Source organism: Pseudorca crassidens, chromosome 4 (assembly GCF_039906515.1).
Source record: "Pseudorca crassidens isolate mPseCra1 chromosome 4, mPseCra1.hap1, whole genome shotgun sequence".
Lineage (NCBI taxonomy): Eukaryota > Metazoa > Chordata > Mammalia > Artiodactyla > Delphinidae > Pseudorca > Pseudorca crassidens.
The window spans coordinates 132,474,702-132,499,086 of NC_090299.1; the positions used below are offsets into that span (position 1 = coordinate 132,474,702).

At 36.1% G+C, this 24,385-nt stretch overlaps 1 protein-coding gene across 10 annotated transcripts in view; it reads left to right on the forward strand.

The window, feature by feature from the left end:
• The window catches only part of INPP4B (inositol polyphosphate-4-phosphatase type II B), a 718,440-nt gene that overhangs the window by 549,033 nt on the left and 145,022 nt on the right, over nt 1–24,385 (forward strand). For all 10 annotated transcript variants that reach the window (XM_067736786.1, XM_067736785.1, XM_067736789.1 and 7 more), the window contains one exon: nt 10,899–11,007. In XM_067736786.1, coding sequence (XP_067592887.1) covers nt 10,899–11,007 — 109 coding nt within the window. The remainder of the gene's footprint in view (nt 1–10,898; nt 11,008–24,385) is intronic.

Here is a 24,385-nt window from a genome sequence, read left to right on the forward strand (position 1 = left end):
AGAGACTTTTATGATATAGTAAAAAAGTTTATATATTTTGGAGGGGAACAGAATTTCAGCTTTACTACTTTATATATGACCTTAAGCCTGTTATTTAATCTTTCTAAGCACTGTCTTTTCCTTCCTGATTAAGTGAACTAGACCACGTAAAACACATAGAATGAACAATAATAGTTTTTATGATACATGTGGCATTTGCTATCACTGGAACAAAACGGATCTGTCAGTTTTATCAGGACTGTTAAAATTGGAGGAAAGTAATCAGTTAAGAGCCTATTAAGAGACGTTGAAATCTTGAACTAAAGAAGTAGCGAGATTTAGAGAAAGGATGATTTAGAGAGGCATTTTAGAAAAATCATCACATGCAAGTACTGTGACTAATCAGGTTACAGCCATGGATGGGTAGCAGTATCATCAAACCAGATAGTTTGTTGAAGCCAAATTGATAGGAATTTATATTTTAAATGTGCATTTAAATATTTGGTGATAATCCTTAAAATACATCCACCACACAAAGAGAAATTATTATCTATGTGGCCTTTTACTTTATACTTATTTCTTGAAAACAAAAGAACCATTTACATTATGCTGTTTTCTCTAAGGTAATTTCTGAAAATAGACTAGAGTGAACTGGGATGATACAAGGCAGTTAGTTTTTGTTGCTCCAGTGTAAAAGGAAGAAACTGGCAACTAAAAGAAAGATATTTAGAAAAGCAAACAAAATTTCTTCTAATTAGTTTAGTGGGATATGTATCAGTTTCCTAGAGCCACCATAACAAAGTATCACCAAGTGGGAGTCATAAACAACAGAAATGCAATGCTTCACAGTCTGGAGGCTAGAAGTCTAAAGATCAAAGTGTTGGCAGAGGAGTGCGTCCTCTGAAACTGACAGGGGATTCCTTCTTGCCTCCTTCCATACCTGGCTTCTTACGGTATTCCTGCAGTCTTTAGTTTTCTTTGGTTTGTTGGTACATCCCACAGATCCTCCGTCTTTGTATGTCTTTCCCCTTTATGCCTTTACACCATCTTCTCTGTGTCTGTTTCTGTGTCCAAAGTTCCCCATTAAGGACATTTTGGATTAGGTCATGTGGGATTAGGACCTGCACTAATGACCTTATTGCAACTTGATTGCATCTGTAAAAACCTTATTTCCAAATAAGGTCATATTCTAAGATATCTTTCTTGAGTGGGGGCACAGTTCAACCCATAATGGGATATATAAAAGAATTTCTTATTTGTGATGACAAATATCAAACAGTAAAGAGAAAAGCAATATTTTGAAGTTACGGAACTAGGGTACAACTCATCAACTAGAGGGTTTTTGACATAGTTTTCAGAAAGACTGATTCCTTTCTTTGAAGACTTAAGGAGTAAATGGGGGAAAGGACTAGAGAGTCTAACGGCCAAGAATTAATTCGAAAGTACTGAATTCTATTACATGCTGGTTTCTTTCCCCAAGGCTACTCATATATATATATGATATGCATGTCCTATGTATAATATTAAATATATGTTTTTAAAATATTTAAGTTTTTAGAAGTTTAAATGTTATTTTAAATTGAAATTCAGTTAAAGTAAGTGTTTACAGACTATATCACCAACTATGTATTATAATAGAAATTAAAATCTTGACTGAATTTGGGGGACTCTACCCCTTACTTTTTTTTTTATTTTGACCAAGGTGATAACCTTTCTGAGCTTTGATTTTCTTTACTTGAAAAATAAAATGGTTAAAAGTTAGATGGTAGTCAATCTGATTTTCTACTTGCTTATATAACATATATTTAGCAGATTAAATGAATCAAGTTAAATGTATTTAAGATCCATGGTTACTGATTTGAATGTTTAGCTGAATTACAGACAACATTCTTCCAGGTAATGATGCAAGTAAGATTGGCCAAGCCTTGGTATTTCACTGGTGAGTTATTTGGATGTAGTCTACATCTATTTTAATTCTTACCATTAGTAAATTTCATCTATCCACATTTGATTAATATGTCTCTTATATTTGGAGAGGTAGCTATGCAAACAGGAGCAGGCAGGTTCACCAAAGACAAGGCTAATGTCCAGCTCTTGAAACAAGTAACAGCAGAACTATGATGTCATGTCTCAGACGGACAAATGAAATAACCTTCCTTTAACTTCAGGTGCCCCCAGACCCATTAAGTTAATTTTTCATCTTTGAGCATTACTTAAATGCAACAAATAGAATACCCACCACAATAGAGATCTTAGCAGCAGTGACAACAATAACACAAATCCCTGAAATTAAGAAGACAGTTTCCCTCTCCAGTATATTTTACTTTCATAGAAAAACAGTTGTGAATATTATACAGTATGGATTCTTGTGTTATTATACTATGTTTAAGTTAGTTTGTATGTTTTATACATATATATATATATATATATATATATACACAATAGCATATAGTACATAGAAAAGAGAGAGAAAAGGGAAGGAAGGAAGGGAGGGAGGGAGGGAAGGAGGGAGGGAGGAAGGAAAGGGAAAGAAAGAAAGGAAAAAAAAAAGAAAGAACCTACTATATTATATCATAAAGCTGTGGCTATAATCAAATGCAAGATCGGCCAGGATTTACTGTTTAATATGGATGAGTCAGCTAACCTCTCTGCCCCTTAGTCTTCTAATCTCTACACGGAAGGAAGGAGGAGACAAGAGGAGCTATTTAGATCTCCCTGATTTCTGTGTCTCAAGAGTTCAGGTGTATCACCTCATCAGTGAAGTGCAATTACCTTTTAGATATGTTTAATCATCATGCCAACTTGCTTGGACTATTTTGAAACAGATTTCCCTTAGAATTCCCTCTTGTCTTGAGATTCATGTCGAAGTCATTTTGTGGGTCATTTTAAAGTCAGGGATTATGCTTAAATTTTTCCTTGAAATGAGATCAGCATGTCTACATTTTTTTTTTTCATCAGCACTCTTTTTATAGTTGTAGGAATTTTAAAGAAATCTTCTGAGAAAAAATAGACTTACTATCTCATTTCTATTATTAAATGGCTTTTAAAAGGCTATGAGGCAGCCCTACTATTAGATTTCAAACCAACCTTGTATCTTTAGTTTGACAAGACTCAACGATTTGAACTCCACTTTCCTCATATGGTGTATATGATGAAATTTTCACAAAGCCAAGGAATTGTTGAAGCATAAAATATCAAAGAAAGAAGAGAGGCATATTATATTTTTTTAAAAAAAAGAGAAAAAGACTTTACACTTATTTTGCTTGACTTTTCTTTAAAATAAAATGCCCACTTAGATTTTTATAATTGAGTACCAAAAATCTGAAAGTTAAGGGCTATTCATGTCACAAAGATACATAACTTAAACAGCAGGATAAAATGAGGAAATTTTAAAGTGAGACAAATATCACTGATCAGATTGTTGTCTTAGAATTTTAATTTTTTATTGATTTTTTTTTTTGTATATCTGACTTCTTCTAGAGGAAAACAGTCAATTACAGTTAATTCTAACTAAATTTTAAGGAGTACGACTGCTGTAGCCAAGAATGAGTATGGTATGGTAAGTGTATACCATTCTTCATTAACTAAACTAAGAGGCCAAAAAATAATTCCCTTGGTGTACATAGATCTATCTACTATTTATGTAGTAATTGCAAGTGAAATTCAAGGATGAAGGGGCCAAAAGAGATAAACCTAGCTGTTCCAGTACTGTGGTATTGGTAACTGATAATTATCAAATAACAGTTGCAAACTTTTAAGACTCCCTGGAGTCTTGTGATTTTTGTGATTTCCATAAAGAATGCTGATACTTAAAAATATTAGTGATCAATGTTAATTGTGACAGAAACTGTCTCAATTAAAATTACGTATTATACAGCTGTACACAGTATGTTCTTATTTCAGATTATATGATAAACCAAAAATACCTAATAGCTGAAGAACAAAGCTGTTTTCTTTTGCTTAAAATCATATAAATTCTGAGAATAGAGTTGAGCAGCTACTTTCTAATTGTTTTCTTCAGAACCACTCTTTAGTTATTTATGATTGTGGGAAGGGGATTTCCCCCACCCTCATTTGTGCAACTCTCCAGAGCCACAAACTAGGTGTCCTACAATTCAACTCAATTCTGACATTATTTTCCCAGAGACAGCATCAGATTCCACAGGTTAAAGGCTCAGCCCCACAAGACTGCCCTCTACTTCAGATGCCAATTGAAATTCCAGGTAGTTACCCATACTTCTGACCAACTGGCTATAAATCAGGGGTTCCCACAACCCCTTCCTTGGATTTGATTAATTCGCTAGAGAGACTCACAAAACTCAGAAAAAACATTCTACTTGCTAGATTACTGTTTATTATAAAAGGAGAGAACTCAGGAAGAGTCAGGTGCAACAGATGCATAGGGCAAGGTATGGAGAAAGGGCGTGGAGCTTTCATGCTCTCTGAGTTCCCCCAGCACCTCCATGTGTTCACCAACCTGGAAGCTTTCCAAACCCTGTCCTCTTGGGTTTTTATGGAGGTTTCATTACACAGGCAATATTGATAAAATAATTGCCCATTGGGATTGAACTCACCTTCAGCCCCTCTTCCGTAGGGGAGTCAAAGGAGAAAGGACTGAAAGTTTCAACCCTCTAATCTCATGGTTGGTTTCACTGGCCACCAGCCCCCATCCTTAGGTGCAGTCCAAAAGTCACCTCATTAACCTAACAGAAGACACCTTTGTGGCTCTCAACACTTAGGAAATTCCCAGGGTTTGGGGAACTCTGTGCCAGAAAAGGGGACGAAGACCAAATATTTATTTCATATTATAAATCACAGTATCACAGTAATCACTGTTTAAAAGTTAATACCTCAGAGCAACTCTTTGAAACTCAAATGTGCAAACACTATTTAAGCCTAATCTCTTTGAGCCTCTGTAAAATGTGGACATAAAGATCCCAGCTTTTTGAGAGATGGTTCTAATCAAGATGGGTAAAATCAAAAGGCAACAGAGAAAAGTGAGAGAGGCAAAAGAGAGACCTTATTTGCTCTTTCAGTATCCAGACAGAAACTCTAGTGTCCCTGCAGAGAAGACCTCTTGATTCTAATGGGATATTATGGTTGGCTTGGGAAATGGGAGACATGGCTTCTGGAATATAGATAAGATACTGCACTTCTAGCTCTGCTGAACCACAGTAGTACTATTTTCCACTTGCTTATTTGAAATGCGTTCTGTGAAGTCCAAAAGTGAAGAATATTTGGGGAATGCTTCTATATTTACTTCTTGGTACCTGCACCTTGGCTCCCTTTCTATTCTTATTTTTTTCAAATCGTGACTGTTGTGCTACTAATTATTGTGTAAGTTTTCCATAGAATTTCATATTTCCAACCTGCTTTTATTAACTTACTTTTGTTATCTTGTTTAAAATGATAATTAATGGTAAAGATAATTATAAAAATGATAATTTACTGAAAAGATTGGGAAAGAAAGGACCTGGCCTATGTAAACTTTGGAAAGGACTAGATATTGTAATGCTAAATTAAAAAACACTACAAACACTGTACATTCGTTAGTAATTTTTTTTTCTTACAGAGGTAGGGTTAACAATTCTGAAGCTGTTTTCTTTTTCACTAGGATTGACCATATATTTAAATATGTGGATAGGGAGAGTCAAGTTTCTCAATGTCAGGGAGAGAAGGTAGAAATAAGGAAGGAAGGCTAGAAGGAATCTTGTGAGGCTGAATTGAAGTCAGAGGTAACAGCATTGACTCATGGTTTTTGTTGTCGTTGTTAGTACAGTATAGATAGAGCAGTGGCTAGATGGATAAATACAGATGTGTGTGCACAAGTTAGTACACATACATATATTTTCTAGCTCTAGCTACTGAAAGGGATTGAAAGCAGTAGAAATGAGTGTAATTGCTCATAGTAATTAATTTCTGAACACCATTCTCCAATAAAAAGAACTAGGGTTCCTTGGAAAGCTGGTTGATTCCAAGGCTGCGGCAGGGAAAATATGAGTCTGGAGTATCTTGTGGCTCTAGAAAGTAAGGAAGTGTCCAAAAACCAAAAAGCAAAATAAAATAAAATAAGACAAAACAAAAAACAGAAGGGGCAAAAAAAGTGATACAGGAGCCATTCCAAAGGGGCTCCCAGTGGACAAAGCTGGAACAAGTTAAACATAAAGCTAGGGTTGGATTATGAATCAAAGAACAAAATACTCATATTGATCTTAATAAATAACTGAATAAACACATGAAGGAAGAAGAAGGGTCATCTATTCCTTCCAGAAGAATTCCAATGAATAAATTTGGCAAGAATGAGGGAAATGGAAAATTACCATTTGAACAGTAGTAATTGCCACAGGCAAGGTTCATCAGTGGATGCTAAAAGTAATGGGTACCAGTTTAAACAGAAACAGGAGACTTGCATAATCTTAAAGTATGTCCCTTCAAATACCTAGTAGCTCTACAGTGAAGAATCAACTCTAGGCAGTGGCCGATATCACCTTGACCAATGAATCGCAGTTAACATCAAGTAATACAGATTAACTTAACATACTTTCTGATACCATGCACTGACCATTTTAGATACCTCATATAAGTGCAGTCATGCAGTATTTGTCTTTCTGTACCTGGCTTATTTCTCTTAGCATAATATCCTCAAGGTTTATATATGCTGTCACATATTGCAGAATTTCCTTCCTTTTTAAGGCTGAATAGTATTCCATTGTATGTATACAGCACATTTCCTTTATTCATTTACCTGTTGATGGACATTTAGGCTGTTTCCATGTCTTGGCTATTATAATTAGTGCTGCAATGAACACAGGAGTGCTAATATCTCTTCAAGATCTTGATTTCAATTCTTTTGTATAAACACCCAGACGTGGGGCTGCTGGATCATATAATAGTTGTATTTTTAATGTTTTGAGGAACCTCCATACTGTTTTCCATAGCAGCTGCATCATTTTGCATCCCACCAACAACAGTGTGCAAGGGTTCCAATTTCTCCACATCATGGCCAACACTTGTCTTTTTTTTTTTTTTTGATAAGAGCTATTTTATAAATGTGAGGTGATATGTCATTGTGGTTTTGATTTGTGTTTTCCTGATGATTAATGACATTTACCATTTTTTCATTTACCTGTTCGCCATTTTTATGTCTTCTTGGCAAAATGTCTATTCAAGTCATTAGCCCATTTTATAAGCAGGTTATTAATTTTTTTTACTATTGAGTTGTGGGAGTTCCTTATATATTTTGGAAATTAATCTCATCAGATATATGATTCGAAAATATTTTCTCCTAATTCTGTGTATTTCCATTTCACTCTACTGATTGTTTCCTTGGCCATGCAGAAGCTTTTTAGTTTGATGTTGTCCCACTTGTTTATTTCTGTTTTCATTGCTTGTGCTTTTTGTGTCATTTCTATGAAATCATTGTTAAGAGCAATTTCATGAAACCTTTTCCCTATGTTTTTTCCCTAGGACTTTCACAGCTTTACATCTTATGTTTAAATCTTCAATCCTTTTTGAGTTGATTCTTTTGTGCTTGCTGTAAGGGTCTAATTTCTTTCTTTTGCATGTGATAATCATAAGCTCTCTGTTATTCTACAGAATGTGATTCATGAATGGATATATATTCATTCCCATACCCTGGAGAATATGTATACATATATTCCAGATTCTAATATATGTGTTTCTGGATAGTGTATCTAAAATTTTTATTCTTCAGCTAAGAATAGTAATTCCATGTATGATCTGAGTGCAAACATGACAAACTGAATTTTCCCTCAAAATATTAGTTTATCTATTTGTTGACATTTATTGAGCACTTAAAACATGCATAATGCTGAGACATTTGAATGTTCTTCTATTTATATTTGAAAGATATGTGGAGGGGTATAAGTCTCAAAGCCTGTGTTTTGGGCAGAGTGATTGAATGGCCACCCATATAGGAGAAACAATCCACTGCATTGTGAATGCATAGAGGCTAGGACTGAAGAGGCAGTAGGAATCTTGACAAGACATGAGGAAGATCAAAATTAAGGTAAAGGGCTTCCCTGGTGGCGCAGTGGTTGAGAGTCCACCTGCCGATGCAGGGGACAACGGTTCGTGCCCTGGTCCGGGAAGATCCCACATGCCGCGGAGTGGCTGGGCCCGTGAGCCATGGCCGCTGAGCCTGCGCGTCCGGAGCCTGTGCTCCGCAACGGGAGAGGCCACAACAGTAAGAGGCCCGCGTACCACAAAAAAAAAAAAAAAAAAAAAAAAAAATTAAGGTAAAGATGTTTAACATGTATAAGAGAGAATAAAATTTTGGTAGCAGAGTTGTTAGAACTGATCAGATATAATGCTGAGGGAAAGAGAGAAATTGGAAATGATCTTCAGGTCTTGAAGACTTTACTGGAAGACTTAAAGGAATAAAGTGTCTACATGGGTCACAGGGAACCAGAAAAGAAAAGCAGGAAAAGTCAGCACAATAGAATATTATCCAGCCATAAAAAAGAATGAAATAATGCCATTTGCAGCAATATAGACAGACCTAGAGATTATCATACTAAGTGAACTAAGCCAGACAGAGAAAGACAAATGGTTTTGCAAATTTTGCATAATCAAGTCATTTTAATCTCCATCAATTAAGACTGCTTTCTCCGCTCAGATTTCCACTTCCCTCATCCTTCCCCTCTTGCTGGGTGGTGTTGGAGAGGCTACAAGTTTTTTTGGATCCAGTGAAAGTCCATAGACAACTTTTTTTGAAAATTGAGTTAGGAATGCATTTAATTTGGGCTTGGTGGGACATGTGGATACAGTTTATAGTCACTTTGGTATATTGTTGGTATTGCTGGTCACCCAGGTTTTAGCAGAAATGCAGTGTATTTCATTACAACATCATGTTGATTTTTTTTTGTATTTAGTTTAGATTAACACAGGAACTGATCTTATTCAGAAGACTGAGCCTCAGAATCACTTTCCTTTTCAGACTGAAAAGTTTATTTTTATGGAGAAATAAGCAAAAGTTAAAATATCAGCTTTCTTTGCTTAATTGGTAGGATTACTTCCTATAGGGAAAATAATCATAAACAATACTTACTGAATGCTAACCTCTTTTTACTACTTTGCACTCCATTTTCTAGCTGAGGAGCTGAGACATAGAAAGGGTTAGTAGTTTTCCCAATGCTGCACAACTTATACATGGCAGAGCTGGGATCCGGAGCCAGGGACTCAGGGTCCAGTCAATAACTTAAATCACTGGTTCTCCATCCCTGGGTTAGAAGTTAGAAGGTCCTGGGTATAATGTCTTTGGGACTTCAGACAAAGCAGGTAACTTCTCAAGATCCTCAGGTTTCTCAGATAAATGCAGGTAGACAAGTCTTTAGTTGGCCCCTTTTGGGGGATCTCATGACTGTTCAAAAAAGCTGTGACCCCTTTCCATGAAGTAGAACAGATGCACCAATACAATTCACCATCCATCCCTGGGCATCTTAAAACCCTCTTCTTAGCCCTAGGCTAAAATCCCCTGGACTAGAAATCTGAAAATTTCACACTAGTCTAATGTGTTGCTATTTTAGGAAAAGATGACTTCTAGTTGATTAGTGACTTTTTAAAAGGACAAGAGCTCACCACTCCAACAATCCATTAAGTGATTGTTCAGTATCTTTACTAACCATTTGGTTTGGGTTGTATTTCTTTTTGTGACCTTGAGTTCTCTGAGTGCAGCTGAAGTCTTTTCAATTTAACACATATTTTATTTAAAAAAAGAAAGAAGGGCTTCCCTGGTGGCGCAGTGGTTGAGGGTCCGCCTGCCGATGCGGGGGACGTGGGTTCGTGCCCCGGTCCGGGAGGATCCCACGTGCCGCGGGGCGGCTGGGCCCATGAACCATGGCCGCTGAGCCTGTGCGTCCGGAGCCTGCGCGTCCGGAGCCTGTGCTCCGCAGCGGTGAGGCCCGCGTACCGCAAAAAAAAAAAAAAAAAAAAAAAAAAAAACTATTTCAGGTTCATTTGGATTGAACCACTGTGAAGAAGTTATGGTGTTTACTTGAAGCTAATAAAATAATTTATGTTTTCCCTGTAAATGAGATCAGAAAAACAGCCAAGGTGTCAATACCAAAATCAATTTGAAAAGGATCTACTATGAAATTAGGTTTCTCAAATAAAAGGTAGTTTAACAAGAGGACATTCACTTTTTCTTCTTTCTTATGGGGGTACTTTTCATTAGAATGTAAAAATGATGGCATGTCTTGAAGTGGTAAATTTAATATGTATCAAACTTGATGGCTTTGAAGATCAAAGGATTGAGTTTCAATTTAAATGTATGGATTTTTTATTTAAAAAAAACAAAGTATCTCACTGGAAAATAGATCAAGAGACATTTTGTGTATTCTTTCTATGTCACCTAAGGAAATTGCAAAATTCAATTGCGTGCATTCAAAATTGTGTAAGATTTAGTATATACAGTCAGGAAACTACTATGTATAGATTTTTAAAATGCACTATTACTGTTCTGCCCTTGAGTCAAAATGCATTAATATTTTGGTTCTTTTCTCGGCAACTTTTGGTTGAAAGATTGTTCATTACTGTTGAATTTCAATATGATTGCAAATTAAATGATGCAAAACTCAATAAAGTAAAATACACAAAAGACCAATTAACATGTTACCTCAGTAAGTATATAGAATAACATACTGTTCTACACAGTACCATATAATTAAGATGTAGTCACAAGTCAAGGAAATATTATAACTTCTTTAGGTGCACAGGTGGCTTTTAGAAAGATTGATTAGCTCCTCTTTGCCCCCTTGAGATGTGAGTTCATTTTTATTCCTGCAAAATCAAACAGAATAATTTCTCAAACTTCCCACCATGTGTAGGCTTCAATGCAAACAGCATGTTGGAGATAAATGTTTGCAAAGTGTTCATCTCCTTGTCCATTCCTGTTCCAGATGCTCTCTACGATGTCATCACTGTGGGAGCCCCAGCTGCGCATTTTCAGGGATTTAAGAATGGTGGTCTTCGGAAACTACTCCATAGATTTGAAACGGAAAGAAGAAAGTAAGTGATGACAGGATGCATTAATGATATTTACCTTCTCTTTGGGGAAGTTCGTATACCAGGTTAGGATAAAGAAGCTTGGTCCATCACAATGAATAGTTCTTGACATCTCCAGCCTATTTAGGAAGAAAGCATTAAAAATAAGTTAGAATTGTGTAACTGATATCCTGTTATATAAACGTATAAACTAGCAATGCATATATATATATATTTATGTCTTTCTTGTTTTAAAGAAATTGTCTATGTACTGATACAATATTATTAACTCAGCTACCTCCTTATTAAGATTTCTCTAGTTTTTTGTGTTTAGTTTTGGTTTTGGTTTTTTGGTGGGCAGGGTATATAGTTCTGTGAGGTTGTATCACAGGTGTAGATTAGAGTAAGTATCGCCATAATCATCATAAATAACTGTCCCATTACCACATAGAAACTCCCTCAGGTTATCCTTTAATCGTCACATCCTTCCCCCAGACCCTTTGGCTGCAGAAAGTGGTACTTTTGCCTTATTATTTCAACAGGGAGTGGACATCAGAGTTCCAGCTAGGGACTCTGAGGGGAGAGGCACCTTCTTTGTAATTCATGGAGGTTGGAAATCAGTTCAGTGACAGACCGCATGGGGAGAGGGATGCCGTCCCTTTACTGAAATGAGAATAAGAGTGGAATACAGGCTCAACCTTGGCTGCACTTTAGAATCACCTTTGGAGCTTTAAAATATTTTATCTATGCCAGGATATCACCCCAGACATATAAAGTCAGTTCTGGGAATGGAGCCCAGGCATTGGTAAGTTTTAAAAGCTTCCCAGGTGAGACTGATGTGTGGCCAGGGTTGAGAACCACTGATACAGATGTAAGTGAATAATGCTGGGAGAAGACAGGTGAAGGGTGTGGAGATTAGAAACAGGAATAGTGACACAGATGAGTTAAACTTGAAAAATGTATAGAACATCAATTAGTATCTATCAGGAGGAAAGAAAATCTACATTAAGGAATATTTGTTGCAATACAGAAGAAAAGCATTACATCTTGTCTATTGGAAATTTTTCTTTAAAGAATCCCCAACTCATTAAATTGTTACAAAATGGAGCCAAAGATGGGGATAAAGCTGTAAGAGTTTTGATTTGGGAAAACTTGGGCCTGAGTAATCATGGATGAATAAAACCGAGCATATTATAGAGCTTTTCATGCTTTAGACATGAGACTTTTCTAGGAGAACCAAAACCCTAATTACTCATACATTATTTGGGGCTTTTTTTGTTTGTTTTTTAAATTTTTTTAAGCTTTTTTTGTTGTAGTAAAATATATGTGACATATAAATTTACCATTTTAATCATTTAAAAATTTTTTATTGGAGTATAGTTGATTTACAATGTTGTAGTAGTTTCAGGTGTACAGCAAAGTGATTCAGTTTTACACATATATATATAAATATATATACGTTTTCCCATGTATTCACTTGTTCATCAAACACTTATGTGTTTCTGGATTTGGTGATTTACCTAGGCACTATTTGAAAGCTTGTGGACTCCTCCCTCAAAGTATGAATCAATTCTTTACTTCCAGTATTTCATAAAAGAAAGGGAAAATCTACCACAACAACACATACTTTGCGGGCTTTGATCATTTGTGATTTAGCAGGAACCTCAGATTAAGCCAGAACTTTCGCTGAGTAAGATTATGACCTGACAGCACAGCCCTTTCACTGAGATAGAGAGGCACCTCATGAAAACCAAGAGTCTTTGTAAAGAAGAAAAGCCAATGAGGGGCAGTGTTCACTCCTGGAGAATATTAATTCCTTATGATCTACCTGTTCATTAGGGACAAACTCAGAGCTGACTCCCTGCAAGAGATCCTAATGTCAAATGCCTGCCTTGAGTATCTACTGGTTTTCCCTCCATACCTCCCACCCACTCTATCTGGTCCCATAATCAAGATTGACTACCCCAAAATTTCAAATGGAAAAGAGAAAAAAATCATTTGGAAAAATCATAAGGAAAACAAACTAAAATTTACCAGTAGAAGTGTTATAGGTGGTCCTTGAGCTTACAACACTTGAGTCGTACTAGAATTTGGGGGAATTTTCCGAAGGAAAGTAAAGCAATACAAAGAGTTAAACAAACCAGCCTTACTTTTTTATGAGATCAAGGGTTATACAGTCACAATTGTTCTACAATTTCTAAGGAAAATTTTCCTTATTATTGTAAGGAGAAATATGAATAGAAGTTTCCCAATTCTCTATTATAAATAGGAAGTTTCTTGAGTAAAAGGAGAAATACCGCATCAGGGAAGGAAGTTCTCTGTAGCCTATAGTGTAGCAAGAATCCAATAAAACAGAAATGGGAGAACTGGATGCAAAATCATACCACTACCTCTGAAATATATTCATCAGACAGTATCACTAACCACTGCTTAATTGGGGGGGGCGGGGTTTAAAACATAAATTAACATTTTTCATTAGTGGTATAAAGCTGAGATATCTAAGCAAAATGGTCAGAGTTTTCCAACTCTTCTTTTTATGTACTTTCTCCAGTAACATATGAGCAGACTAGGCAGCAGTTACAAGTATATTTGTTTTCAAACCCTTCACTTTCATGCTTAAGACAAAGATTTTCATTTCTTTTATGAAAGGGAATGAGTGATTCAAATGTATTCATTGAAAGCAATAAGACTGCATCCATGATTTGATTTTTGAGAGCCAATTCTTTTCCCCTGCTTGGAGGTCTTTCCATGTCTCTACCTTGATCACTGGGTTTTTCTCAGAAATTTATCTTGTCACTCACTGGTAGAGCAGTTTAGAATCTGAGATCATAACTCTGTATAAATCCATGTCTCATGTCATATATCTTTTAAACAGAAATATTTTTTATCTTTTAGTGATATATATTTTTAATATATTGCTTTCTATTGACAGTTTTCGAATTTTGTAAATATGTTTATTGGCAAATGTAGAAAAGTCAAAAGTAGGAGGTTAAAATCACCCATAATGTCCTTCCTCAACAAGACAGTTACTGGGATCATATTGGTACAGTCTCTTCCAGTTTGTTTTTCCACATGTAATCTACATCTTATGTTTTTTTCTATTATAAATTTAAAAATTCAAAATGGCTTAAAATGACTAATTCTTCAAAGTATATAAATTGAGTGCTCTCCATTTGAAAATCCTTATGTGTTTTTGGTTTTTGGAAGTCATGCCCAATGCAACAAAGCTACTATATTTAATAATCAGTCTTACAAGTTATAGCTAAAACTCATCTCCTGTTCACTTTCAAATACTTTTTTCCTTTTTGGAAAAAACACTTTATAGCACAAAAAAATAAAGAAATTTTAAAAGTATAATAAAATCATACAGACGCTGTAGAAATAAGAAGTGTGAATAAAAGCCCTGTTCGTTCCTTTTTTTTTCTTTTGAACTGTGTCCAGTAGTTGACAACATATCATTTCCAAGGAGATAGCAATTTAATTTTTGTGTTGATTATAACTTGATTCATTGGAGGTATATTTTCTTGTTCCGGTGAGTCAGTTTCTCCTTGGCCACTCTTAGATTTCAGCTCGGTTCATGTTTGAGCAAATACAACACTAGGTCTGCCAAAACTGTGTACCAGGTTTTTCTCATCAATGTGCACTTTTCTCTGTGCAGCCCCCTGTGCACAACAAATTTTCAAGAATAGGTGGGTTTTAGCTCTTACAACATCTATAGCGTGGAGTCAGGAGAGAATAAAATACTTCAATTAAATAGCCCTGCTGAGTCTTGGACATACTTTACAAACTAAATGATGACACTTGCAAAGCATTAAACTAAATGTAATATAAAGGAATGAAAGGATTCTCGCTAAGTTGCATATGATCCTAAATGAATTTGTAATGCAGAACTTCTCCTGCTTCATTCTCTTTTTAACTATACAAAAAACCAATATTTGCTTCTAGCACACAAATTCAAAGAATAAAGAAGCACATAAAGTGAAAAGTCTGCCTTTTCCATTCTCCTTCCCCAGAGTAAAGCAATCTGAACAGCTTAATGCATTTCCCTACGCAGTTTTTTCTAGCTATCCAACTCTTTGAGTTTTCAGTGATCAGGACTCTTTGTCGACAGAAGCTCAGGTTATAGGAATGTCATGTTCTTGACTTTCCTATAATTCAGTTTACTTTTTCTGGCCTCCATTCTGGGGCAAGGCAGAAACTCTCATCTCAGATAATTCAGATTCTACACCTTGTATGGATTTGAATCCTGGTTTAGGCACTTACTGGCATTGTGACATTAGCCAAATTACCTCACCCCTCTGTACCGTAGTTTCCTCACTCGTGACACAGAAATATTATTGCTTTACCTCATAGATTGTTCTGAAGATTTTGTGACTTCATATACACCAAACATTTATAATGGTACCTGGCACATAATGAGGGCTTAATATATATTAGCTATTACTTATATAAAATATGTAAACAAGTATTTTTTTACTCAAAAAAATGTTCTGACAACCTTTAATTGCAATACATTTAGATCTCATTTTTTTTTCTAAAAGCTAAGTAGGGTTTTATTGATTGAATGTAGCAGAATTATCTAACCAATACAATATTGATGGGCATTTAGTTAATTCCTATTATTTGTTATAACTGTGTGTTTGCAAGGTAAACCCTTATTCTTCTGTTTTTGCAAATTTGTGTTTCTTTTTGATAAAATTCCTAAAAGTGGAATTTCTTAGTTGAAGTGGTTACACTTTAGAGATGCTGTCATACTGCCTTCCAAAAAAGTTCTATTAATGTGCATAATTGCCCACTTATTCTTTTTAAAATTTTTTTATTGAAGTATAGCTGATTTACAGTGTTTCAGGCATACAGCAAAGTGATTCAGTTATACATATATACGCATATATATGTATATATAGACATATATATTCTTTCTCAGATTCTTTTCCATTATAGGTTATTACAAGATATTGAATATAGTTCCCTGTGCTATACAGGAAGTCCTTGTGCCCGCATATTCTTAAGTACTAGGCTTCGTACACCATCTCTGTGCTAAGCCCAGGCATGGTTCTTGAGATTCAGACATGTAGTTACCACCATTTAGTAGACAGCTCCACGTTGATGGTATCATCCAAACACCTCAAAGTCGACACATTCAGTCATCTCTCATCCCCTTATCCTCAAACTTCTCTTGGGGATTGTTTTTCTTAATTAAGACACCACATCCATCTAGATGTTCAACTTTGAAGCTTGAAAATCCTTGACTACTTTTCTTCCCTTGCTTCCACTTCCCAGAAAAAAAAAAATCAGTTCCATCACTTCTACCTTCTTATATCTCAGGAATTCGTTCATTTCAATAATCAATTTGGTTTAGGATAATCCTAACCCGTAGAATCACTATTTTTTAAACATCCTACTGCCAAATCTCTTAATCAGTCTTCATCCTCCAGGCTGGCTCTCATCTCATCCGTTTTCCTCATCTTGGTTGGAATAATATCTCTTAAGAGGCAAATACAATCTTGTGATTTCATCATGTTAAACAGTTCATAGCTGCCTCTTGCCTGGAGAATAAAAGCACAAGGTGCATAAGATATTCATGTGTCATCTGACCCTGACTTTTTCTCCAGCTTCATCTTTCTCCACTCACACCATCATCTTCTCCTCTCATTCCACCCTCCACGGTGAACCAGACCGAAGTTCTTCAGTTTCAGGTCTGCTTTGAAGTTTTTTTTTTTTCCTGAAGTCTTCTCCGACTCCTTGGCCAGGCCACATCTGCTTTTCGCCTCCCATGTACAAACATACCTCATTGCCTCTCTACGCCTCTAGACTGTGTACTCTGGGGGCATGGACTGTGTCTGTAACTAACTGTGTCAGGAACTAACTTGATAAGTGTTCCTTGAATGACTAAGTATATGAAGAAGTAAATAAAAGAAGTGAAAGCATTGTCTGTCAGAGGAGTAAGAGGATGAACAAATTGGTCTGCCTAAAGAGATCACTGTGTTGTAACTAGGTGACAGAAACATAGGGGCATTTGCGGAAAATGTCTTGTAGGCTTTCAGACAGCCATTTGTCAGCTATTAGAATGTCTGTGTTTGCTTGCACCTCACTAGGAAGTGAAAATATTCTTTTATGTGTTCTGAAAGAGGAAAGCTGATGATTTTTATAAAAACAGCCAACCTAAAATCCGGTTCAATATTAGTAATGCAGTGGTGACTTTAACGTTTAAAAGTTGGCAACATTCTTCCAATCACCTACCCAAAAGCTTGTGAAGCAAAGTATAATCTGAAGCAAGAAGCACTGTGTCAAGTGTAACAGTTCAAACTGCTTAAAAATTGAATCTTTCGGGCTTCCCTGGAAAGTGGTTGAGAGTCCGCCTGCCGACGCAGGGCACACGGGTTCGTGCCCCGTTCCGGGAAGATCCCACGTGCTGCGGAGCGGCTGGGCCCGTGAGCCATGGCCGCTGAGCCTGCGCGTCCGGAGCCTGTGCTCCGCAATGGGAGAGGCCACAACAATGAGAGGTCCGCGTAACGCAAAAAAAAAAAAAAAAAAATTGAATCTTCCCTTTCAAGAAAATGACTTTAATTGTAAATGAAAACAAGTTTGCTAAATGATCCTAGAATTTAGAGTGATAATAAATTCGGTAAAGAGAACATTGTCTGAAAATGATAAAACACATAATCTTAACTGTGTGATGTCAGAAAACCACTGAGCTTTTACCCTTTAGTTTCCTTATCTGCACTGTGGATGTGGCTGATTTCCGTTGAAATCATTAGATTGTTAGAAAGAATGGTTACAATCTTGAGATTTTTGAGGAAAGACATATTAAGTGTATCATCACTCTCAGGAAGATAATTTGGATAATTTGACTTTACAATTAAATGTTTTAATTTCACACAATTATGAAGATATGACTTCTGGTTTTAGCTCAGAAGAAAAAGTTAATCAATAGGAATATTAGGAGTTAAAAATGTGGAATCTATGGCGAACTATAGAAACATTGTTTTCTGCTTAAAAAACTAAATATGAAAAGAATATATGGTTTGAGGACTTATTTTCTGTAAATCAGGAGTTGCATTTCTTCTTCACTATAAACTAAAAAGATATTTGGAATCGTGACATAGTTATGTCATCTTAACTAGTATGCTTTTAATCCAAGGAAGACCTTGTGTACTCAGATTAAATGATGAGTAATTTTCAGCATGTTCTTTAAAGCTCTCTATGAGCTTAGATATTTAATATCCATCATTCTAGAGGCAGCAAACAGCAGAAAGGATAGTCATCTACAAATATACTGCCAGAAAATTTTAAAAGTGCTGTATTTTCCAGAGCTTTAGAAACTAACTCTAGAGTATCTCATTCTTTGCAAGATTATAGTGAAAGTACTAACTTAAAAAAATGTACACATGGGATTTATGTCATGGGAAAATCACACAATCAGCTTGTGTGACGTGAGAAAAAATAGTGTCATTGCAGAATCTTTATTAGATGGGACCTTGCCTAAGCTATTCCAACGTCTTCTTCCCTGTCAAGAGGCTTGCGTAAGTAAGTAGTTATTGCAGTGCTTCTGCTGAAGACAGGTGGGTTGGCTTAGGGTGGTTTAAGCACAGATGTAGAGAAGGGGATCAGTTACAGAGATATTTTAAAGGACTTGGCAATTGTTTGGACTTTGTCTGTTTGGAGTAGGAGGTAAAAATCCAGGGCTGTCTAGGAAGACTCCCAGGCTTCTGTGCAGCACACCTGGGCAGGGTGGTACCATTCACTGCACCCTGGCTTAGGAACTCCAGCAACATAGAGCAGCCGGGAGAAAGAGAGAGAGGCAGAGAGACAGACAGAGAGAATGAGAGAGAGAGAGAGAAGGCTTAAAGGATGGGAACCAAATCTGAAGGACCCTTGTTTGCTGTGTCAAGTCCTGGCTTCTCATCCTATAGGCTAGGTTAGGCTAAGAGGACTCATTGACAGGTTCTTATCTGGGTATTAACATGATCAGAGGCGCATTTTGAGTTACTATGTGGAGAGAACTAAGGGCACACAATTAGGCTATCATAATAGTGCTGGTGAGAGGAGATGGGTGAGTAAGGAGTTGAAGAAGATTTAAGGAAATTTTTACAGGATTTAAATCCAATTGGATGAGGACTCGAGGGACTGAGCAGGGTTGAAGGACTCAGGTTTCTGGTTAATATAACTGGGTAAATGGAAAATTCACGAGGAAAGGGAATACAGGAAATACACCATGTGTTTACCATGTTTACTTAATAAGATCAGTTGTCTATATTCAATATGAAAAGAAGTTTGGGGAAACAAGAAAGTTATTTGAGTCTGCCTTTTTTTGCATTAAAGAATCGTTTAGATCTTAGAACTTACAGGGAATCTCAGATTACAAATTCCCCTATTTATTTTACCAATGAGAATAATGAGTTGCAGAGACTGAATCGCCCATACAGCTAATAACAGAGCTGGAAAATCAGACTTCGGTACCCAGTCTCAAGGTCTTCTATATGCATTCATCCTCATACATTCAATAGATTTTCAACACGAAATGTGTATGCTGTTAATGAATGAATGATGTTAGTTTACGGATAACCTTTCTAAGAATTGATTTTTGCTACCCACCAGATAGAAATTTTTTAAAAGTTGATGCATTTGACCCTTTCTGGGCCTTTATGAGAATATAATTTTCAAAGTAAATTACTTTATCTGTACTACAAAAAAGAATGAATGAATTGATGTGGTAATTTTCACTCAGATCAGTTACTATTTTAATCTGCTAAAGAAAATAGTAAAATATTTTTAAGACTCCGGCCTTATTCTCTATCTACAGCTTTCCTAAATACACCCCAGGAAAACCACTTATTTAGGAATTATATATAATAAAAATAATTTTTAAAAAAGAAAATATTTCAGGTATTCAGAGATTCTATTCATAATGGTAAAATTTTAGAAACATCTTGAATGAATGATTAAGCAAGCTTATTCTGCATCACTGAAGTGGAACACTATGTAGTCATTTAAATTAGTATGTGGATTATGAGGTTATCTAGAGGTGTATATAAAAAGGTACTTGTAATAAAACAAGCAATTATGGGGCTTCCCTGGTGGCGCAGTGGTTGAGAGTCCGCCTGCCGATGCAGGGGACGCCGGTTCGTGCCTCGGTCCGGGAAGATCCCACATGCCGCGGAGCGGCTGGGCCCGTGAGCCATAGCCGCTGAGCCTGCGCGTCCGGAGCCTGTGCTCCGCGACGGGAGAGGCCACAGCAGTGAGAGGCCCGCGTACCGCAAAAAAAAAAAAAAAAAAAAAAGAAAAGAAATTATGTATACACAGAGGACAGGTATTGGTGAACGTTTTGGAAAGGGTAACAAGTTAACTTAGAGTGGTAGAGATAGATACAGAGTTCTATTTCCTTTAGGACTTTCCTTTTTGTTTTCTATCTCTCCTAGTTGTAGAATAAGAGAAATGTCTTTGTAAAACCCTTTTGCCCCTTCTACTTCCAGCAAATATGGAAAACTAGGTATCATGAAAAAAAATCTCCAACAACAAAATGCCTAGGAAATTTGGATGCAATGTGACATCCTTTTACATTGCTTTTAAATGAAGGTCTGAGCTCTCGGGAACGTAAAGAGCTATAGTACTGAGTGGTTAGTAAACAAACCCTGAAACTATGGCTACCTGGGCGATTTTTGCATATATTAACCATATAGAGCCTTAGATTCGCAAGGACTTGTGGGAAGCAGCTATTTATCCCCCTTTTTCTTCTTCTCTGCTACCAGCCCTGGCTGTAGCACTTAGAGGACAAGTGTCATCACACTCATCCCGTGATTATCTTGCTGGCTAACTCCAGCCTTTTGCTTTTCTCAGTGCATTGACTGAATAGCAGTCGTTAAATATTTGTTGCAAGCAATTTATGGTGAGATGATTTTCAAATTCTTTCTTATGTCTAATCTGTGTTGTAAAATGGAATCATACATCTTCTCTAATGAGCTTTGTTTTAATTAGAAGATGAGAACTTCTTCAATTATATTTTGTTTTAATATTTATATGCTGTACCTACCATTATTTTACTAAATAAAAGATGTTTCCTGTGTTAGTTATGGGATTGTAATTTTTTCAAATCTCAGATGGATCTATACCATGTTCATAAAATAGTAAAACACAATTAAGAGTTCAAACTGTGTATTAATAAAGACCTGCATTTGAATCCTGGTTCTACCATTTATAGTAGTTGTATGTTCTAGATCAAGTTACTTAACCTACTGAGTCTTCAATTCCTAAATCTATATAATGGAATAATATTTGTTGTTCAGAGAGTTGTTCTCATGACTAAATAAAATAATCACTGAAAAGAAATTAGCATAATTCTAGGCCCATATTATAGATCCAATAATTATTAGCTATTAAAATGAGAGAGAGAGAGAGAGAGAGATACTTGGGTTATTAATGTAAATTCTACATTAATAATCCAAGTATTATAATATATTATTGGCTTTATAATAAATTTATAATAAATTATTGACTTTATAATAATAATTTATAATAAATTATTGGCTTTATAATAAATTATTGGCTTTTTTAGAGACCCTCCATAAAAAATATCAGATTTAACAGGGAAAAAATGAAATGGGTCCTAAATATACCTTCTGTTTCCCTGTATTCTTATCCCAGAATCATGATTATCAGAATCATAATCACCAGCACTACAATATCATATGCTGGGAACACTTACTTGTTTCCTGCAGCTTTATTGAGGTATAATTGACAAATAAAAGTTTTATATATTCAAGGTGTATAACTTGATGTTTTGATATATGTATACATTATGAAATCAACATCACAATCAAGGTAATCAGCCTATCCATCATCTCACATAGTTACCATTAATACCTCACTGTTAGTCACCAGACTGTACATTAGATCTCCAGAATATATACATCTTGGGTAAATGAAACTTTGTACCTCTTGACCAATATCTGCCCATTTCCCACACCCCCAGACCCTGGGAACCAGCATTCTACTCTCTACTTGTGTAGAATAATGTGCAATTGACCTATTTTTTTAAGTGTATGGTTCAGTGAATGTTAGTTAATTTATAGAGTTATGTGATCCTCATCACACGCCAATTTTAGGACATTTCCATCACCTCTAAAAATATCCCTCAGGCCCATTTGCAGTTAGGGGAACATTTACCTTGCAGTGTATTTGGGAATGGTTTCTATTCTTAGACCTTATCTTACTCTGTACTTTAATTAGATGTATGAATGAATGAAGTCCAGGATGGAGTTGAGAAATTTTTTGGATGGGAGGGAATCAGGGGACCTGGTTTGGGTGTTACTCCATCACATCTGCACAGAGAAGTGAGCCTGAAAATACCAGAAGCCAAGCTAGGCAGAAATAGATCTACCAGACTCTTGGAAGTTGGCAGAGGAAATCAGGGCAAGTGAAACCAAGGATAAATGGGAATAGGCCATGGAAGGAAGTGAAAACTAATTGGACTTTGTCATATAATAGTGTCTGGGAACCTTTTGTTAGAGCAAGAATAGGACGAAGGAAAGGATTTTATATATATATATATATATATATATATATTAGTTCTAATGGTCAAAAAAATCGCAGGTAAGAACTTTCAAGCTGAAAAGTGGTGTGATCATAGGAGGCAGTGTGACCAGAGCCAATAGGAAAATTTCCTTTGAGGGCAAGTTGAGCCGAAATGAAATGAATTTTAGGTTTTTCCCCTTTAATTAGCATTACCTGTCACAGAGCTAATAAACAAGAGAGTCAAGCTTTGTTCAAAATGCTGATTCTAAAATTTCCAAGAAACCAATATTTTTAGAAAGAGTAGTTTCTGAGACAAACATCAATTTAAGTTTAGATTAATTAACTAATTAATTAACTCAGTTTATACAAGTGAAATCCATAGGAGGTAAACAAAACAAATACTGGTTTTCTTTAAGTTTTTTTTTCTAAGCAGAGCTGTATGTTTTTTTACCTTCTACAGTTTCATGAAGCATATTGTTAAACCCTGTGAAGCCAGAAGGGTATATTCAAGTGCACTAAGCTGTAAATTTTCATTTATTATCCACATGGTTTTCTTCTCAGAACTGAAAGCACATCTGTCCCTCCCTCTGGATTCAAGAAATCGTTATTTTTACAAGTAGTGCTTGAGTAGAGGAAAAAAAATAGAAGTGGAAATAGTCCTTAGATTTTTCTCTGGAGATTTATTTCTGCTGTGGAGTGAGGCACATCACTCCATAGCATTTTTTTCCTGAGCTCATCAACCCTAATCTGCCCATGCCCCACCTCCCTCTGTTTTCCTTCCCTTTCCCCTCCTTCCTCCCCATCATCTCTCATCTGTATTTTTCCATGACTCCATTTGCCAAAATAGTAGCTTGGTTGAGCAAATGGGTTAAGGAGTGGCCTGGGAGAAGGAAGGCACAGATAAATGGTGGAGCAAGTCCTTGGATTTGGGGTGTGGGCAGGGGACTAAGAAAGAACTGCTTTATTTCTCTCTCCTTGCCTGCTTCCCACCCACATCCAGCTAAGCACACGTCAAGGATTTCAATGTCTCAGAGTATGGACAGAGGTGGGAGACCAGTTTGAGGCTACTGTAATAATCCTGGCAGTAGATGACGGTGGCTTGCACCAGCATGGTTGCAGTGAGTGTGGAAATACGTGGTTGGATTCTGCATATGTTTGGAAAAAAAAGGCAGAATTTTCTGAAAAATTGGGCAAAAATTAGGAGAGGAAGAGAAGAGATATTGGCCACATCAGATGAACTTGGTGTGAACTATGATGGGGAAGAGGGTAGAAGGAGCTGGTTGTAGAGAATGGGGAGCAGATCAGGAGCTCAGTTTGGAACATGATAAGTTGCAACTGTCAAGAGGAGAGCTTTTGCTTTTAATGGAGTTCAGGGAAAAGTCTAGGCTGGAGATGAAGAAATTCAAAAATCATTAGCGTAACTGAGGTTTTTAAACCACAAGATTAAATGAGAGTACTTAGGAAGGACATGTAGATAAAAGAAAGGAACACTAGAGGAGACATAAGGAGGACCAGCAAGAAGTGACTGAGGTGGGATATACACACAAGAACATATATCATTGTTTTAATCATATTTCGGTTATCAACTAGAGTTTGTGAATATGAATATTATTTCACTATGTGAAATATCTCAAAAATGATACCTCTAGTAGTAACAATATGCACATGAGCATATGAGTATGGCTATGTGTATATGCTAATTAACTGGATATTAAATAATTTAAATATATATATTAAAGTGTATATATTGACATACATATATACTTTCATTCACTGTTTCATCAATATAAAAATATTATGACAATAATTTCAATTTTTATTATCTGTGATTTGCTATATTATTTACCTCCTATAAAATATTCTTTGTTCAAGCAAATATTTTGTCTTTCTT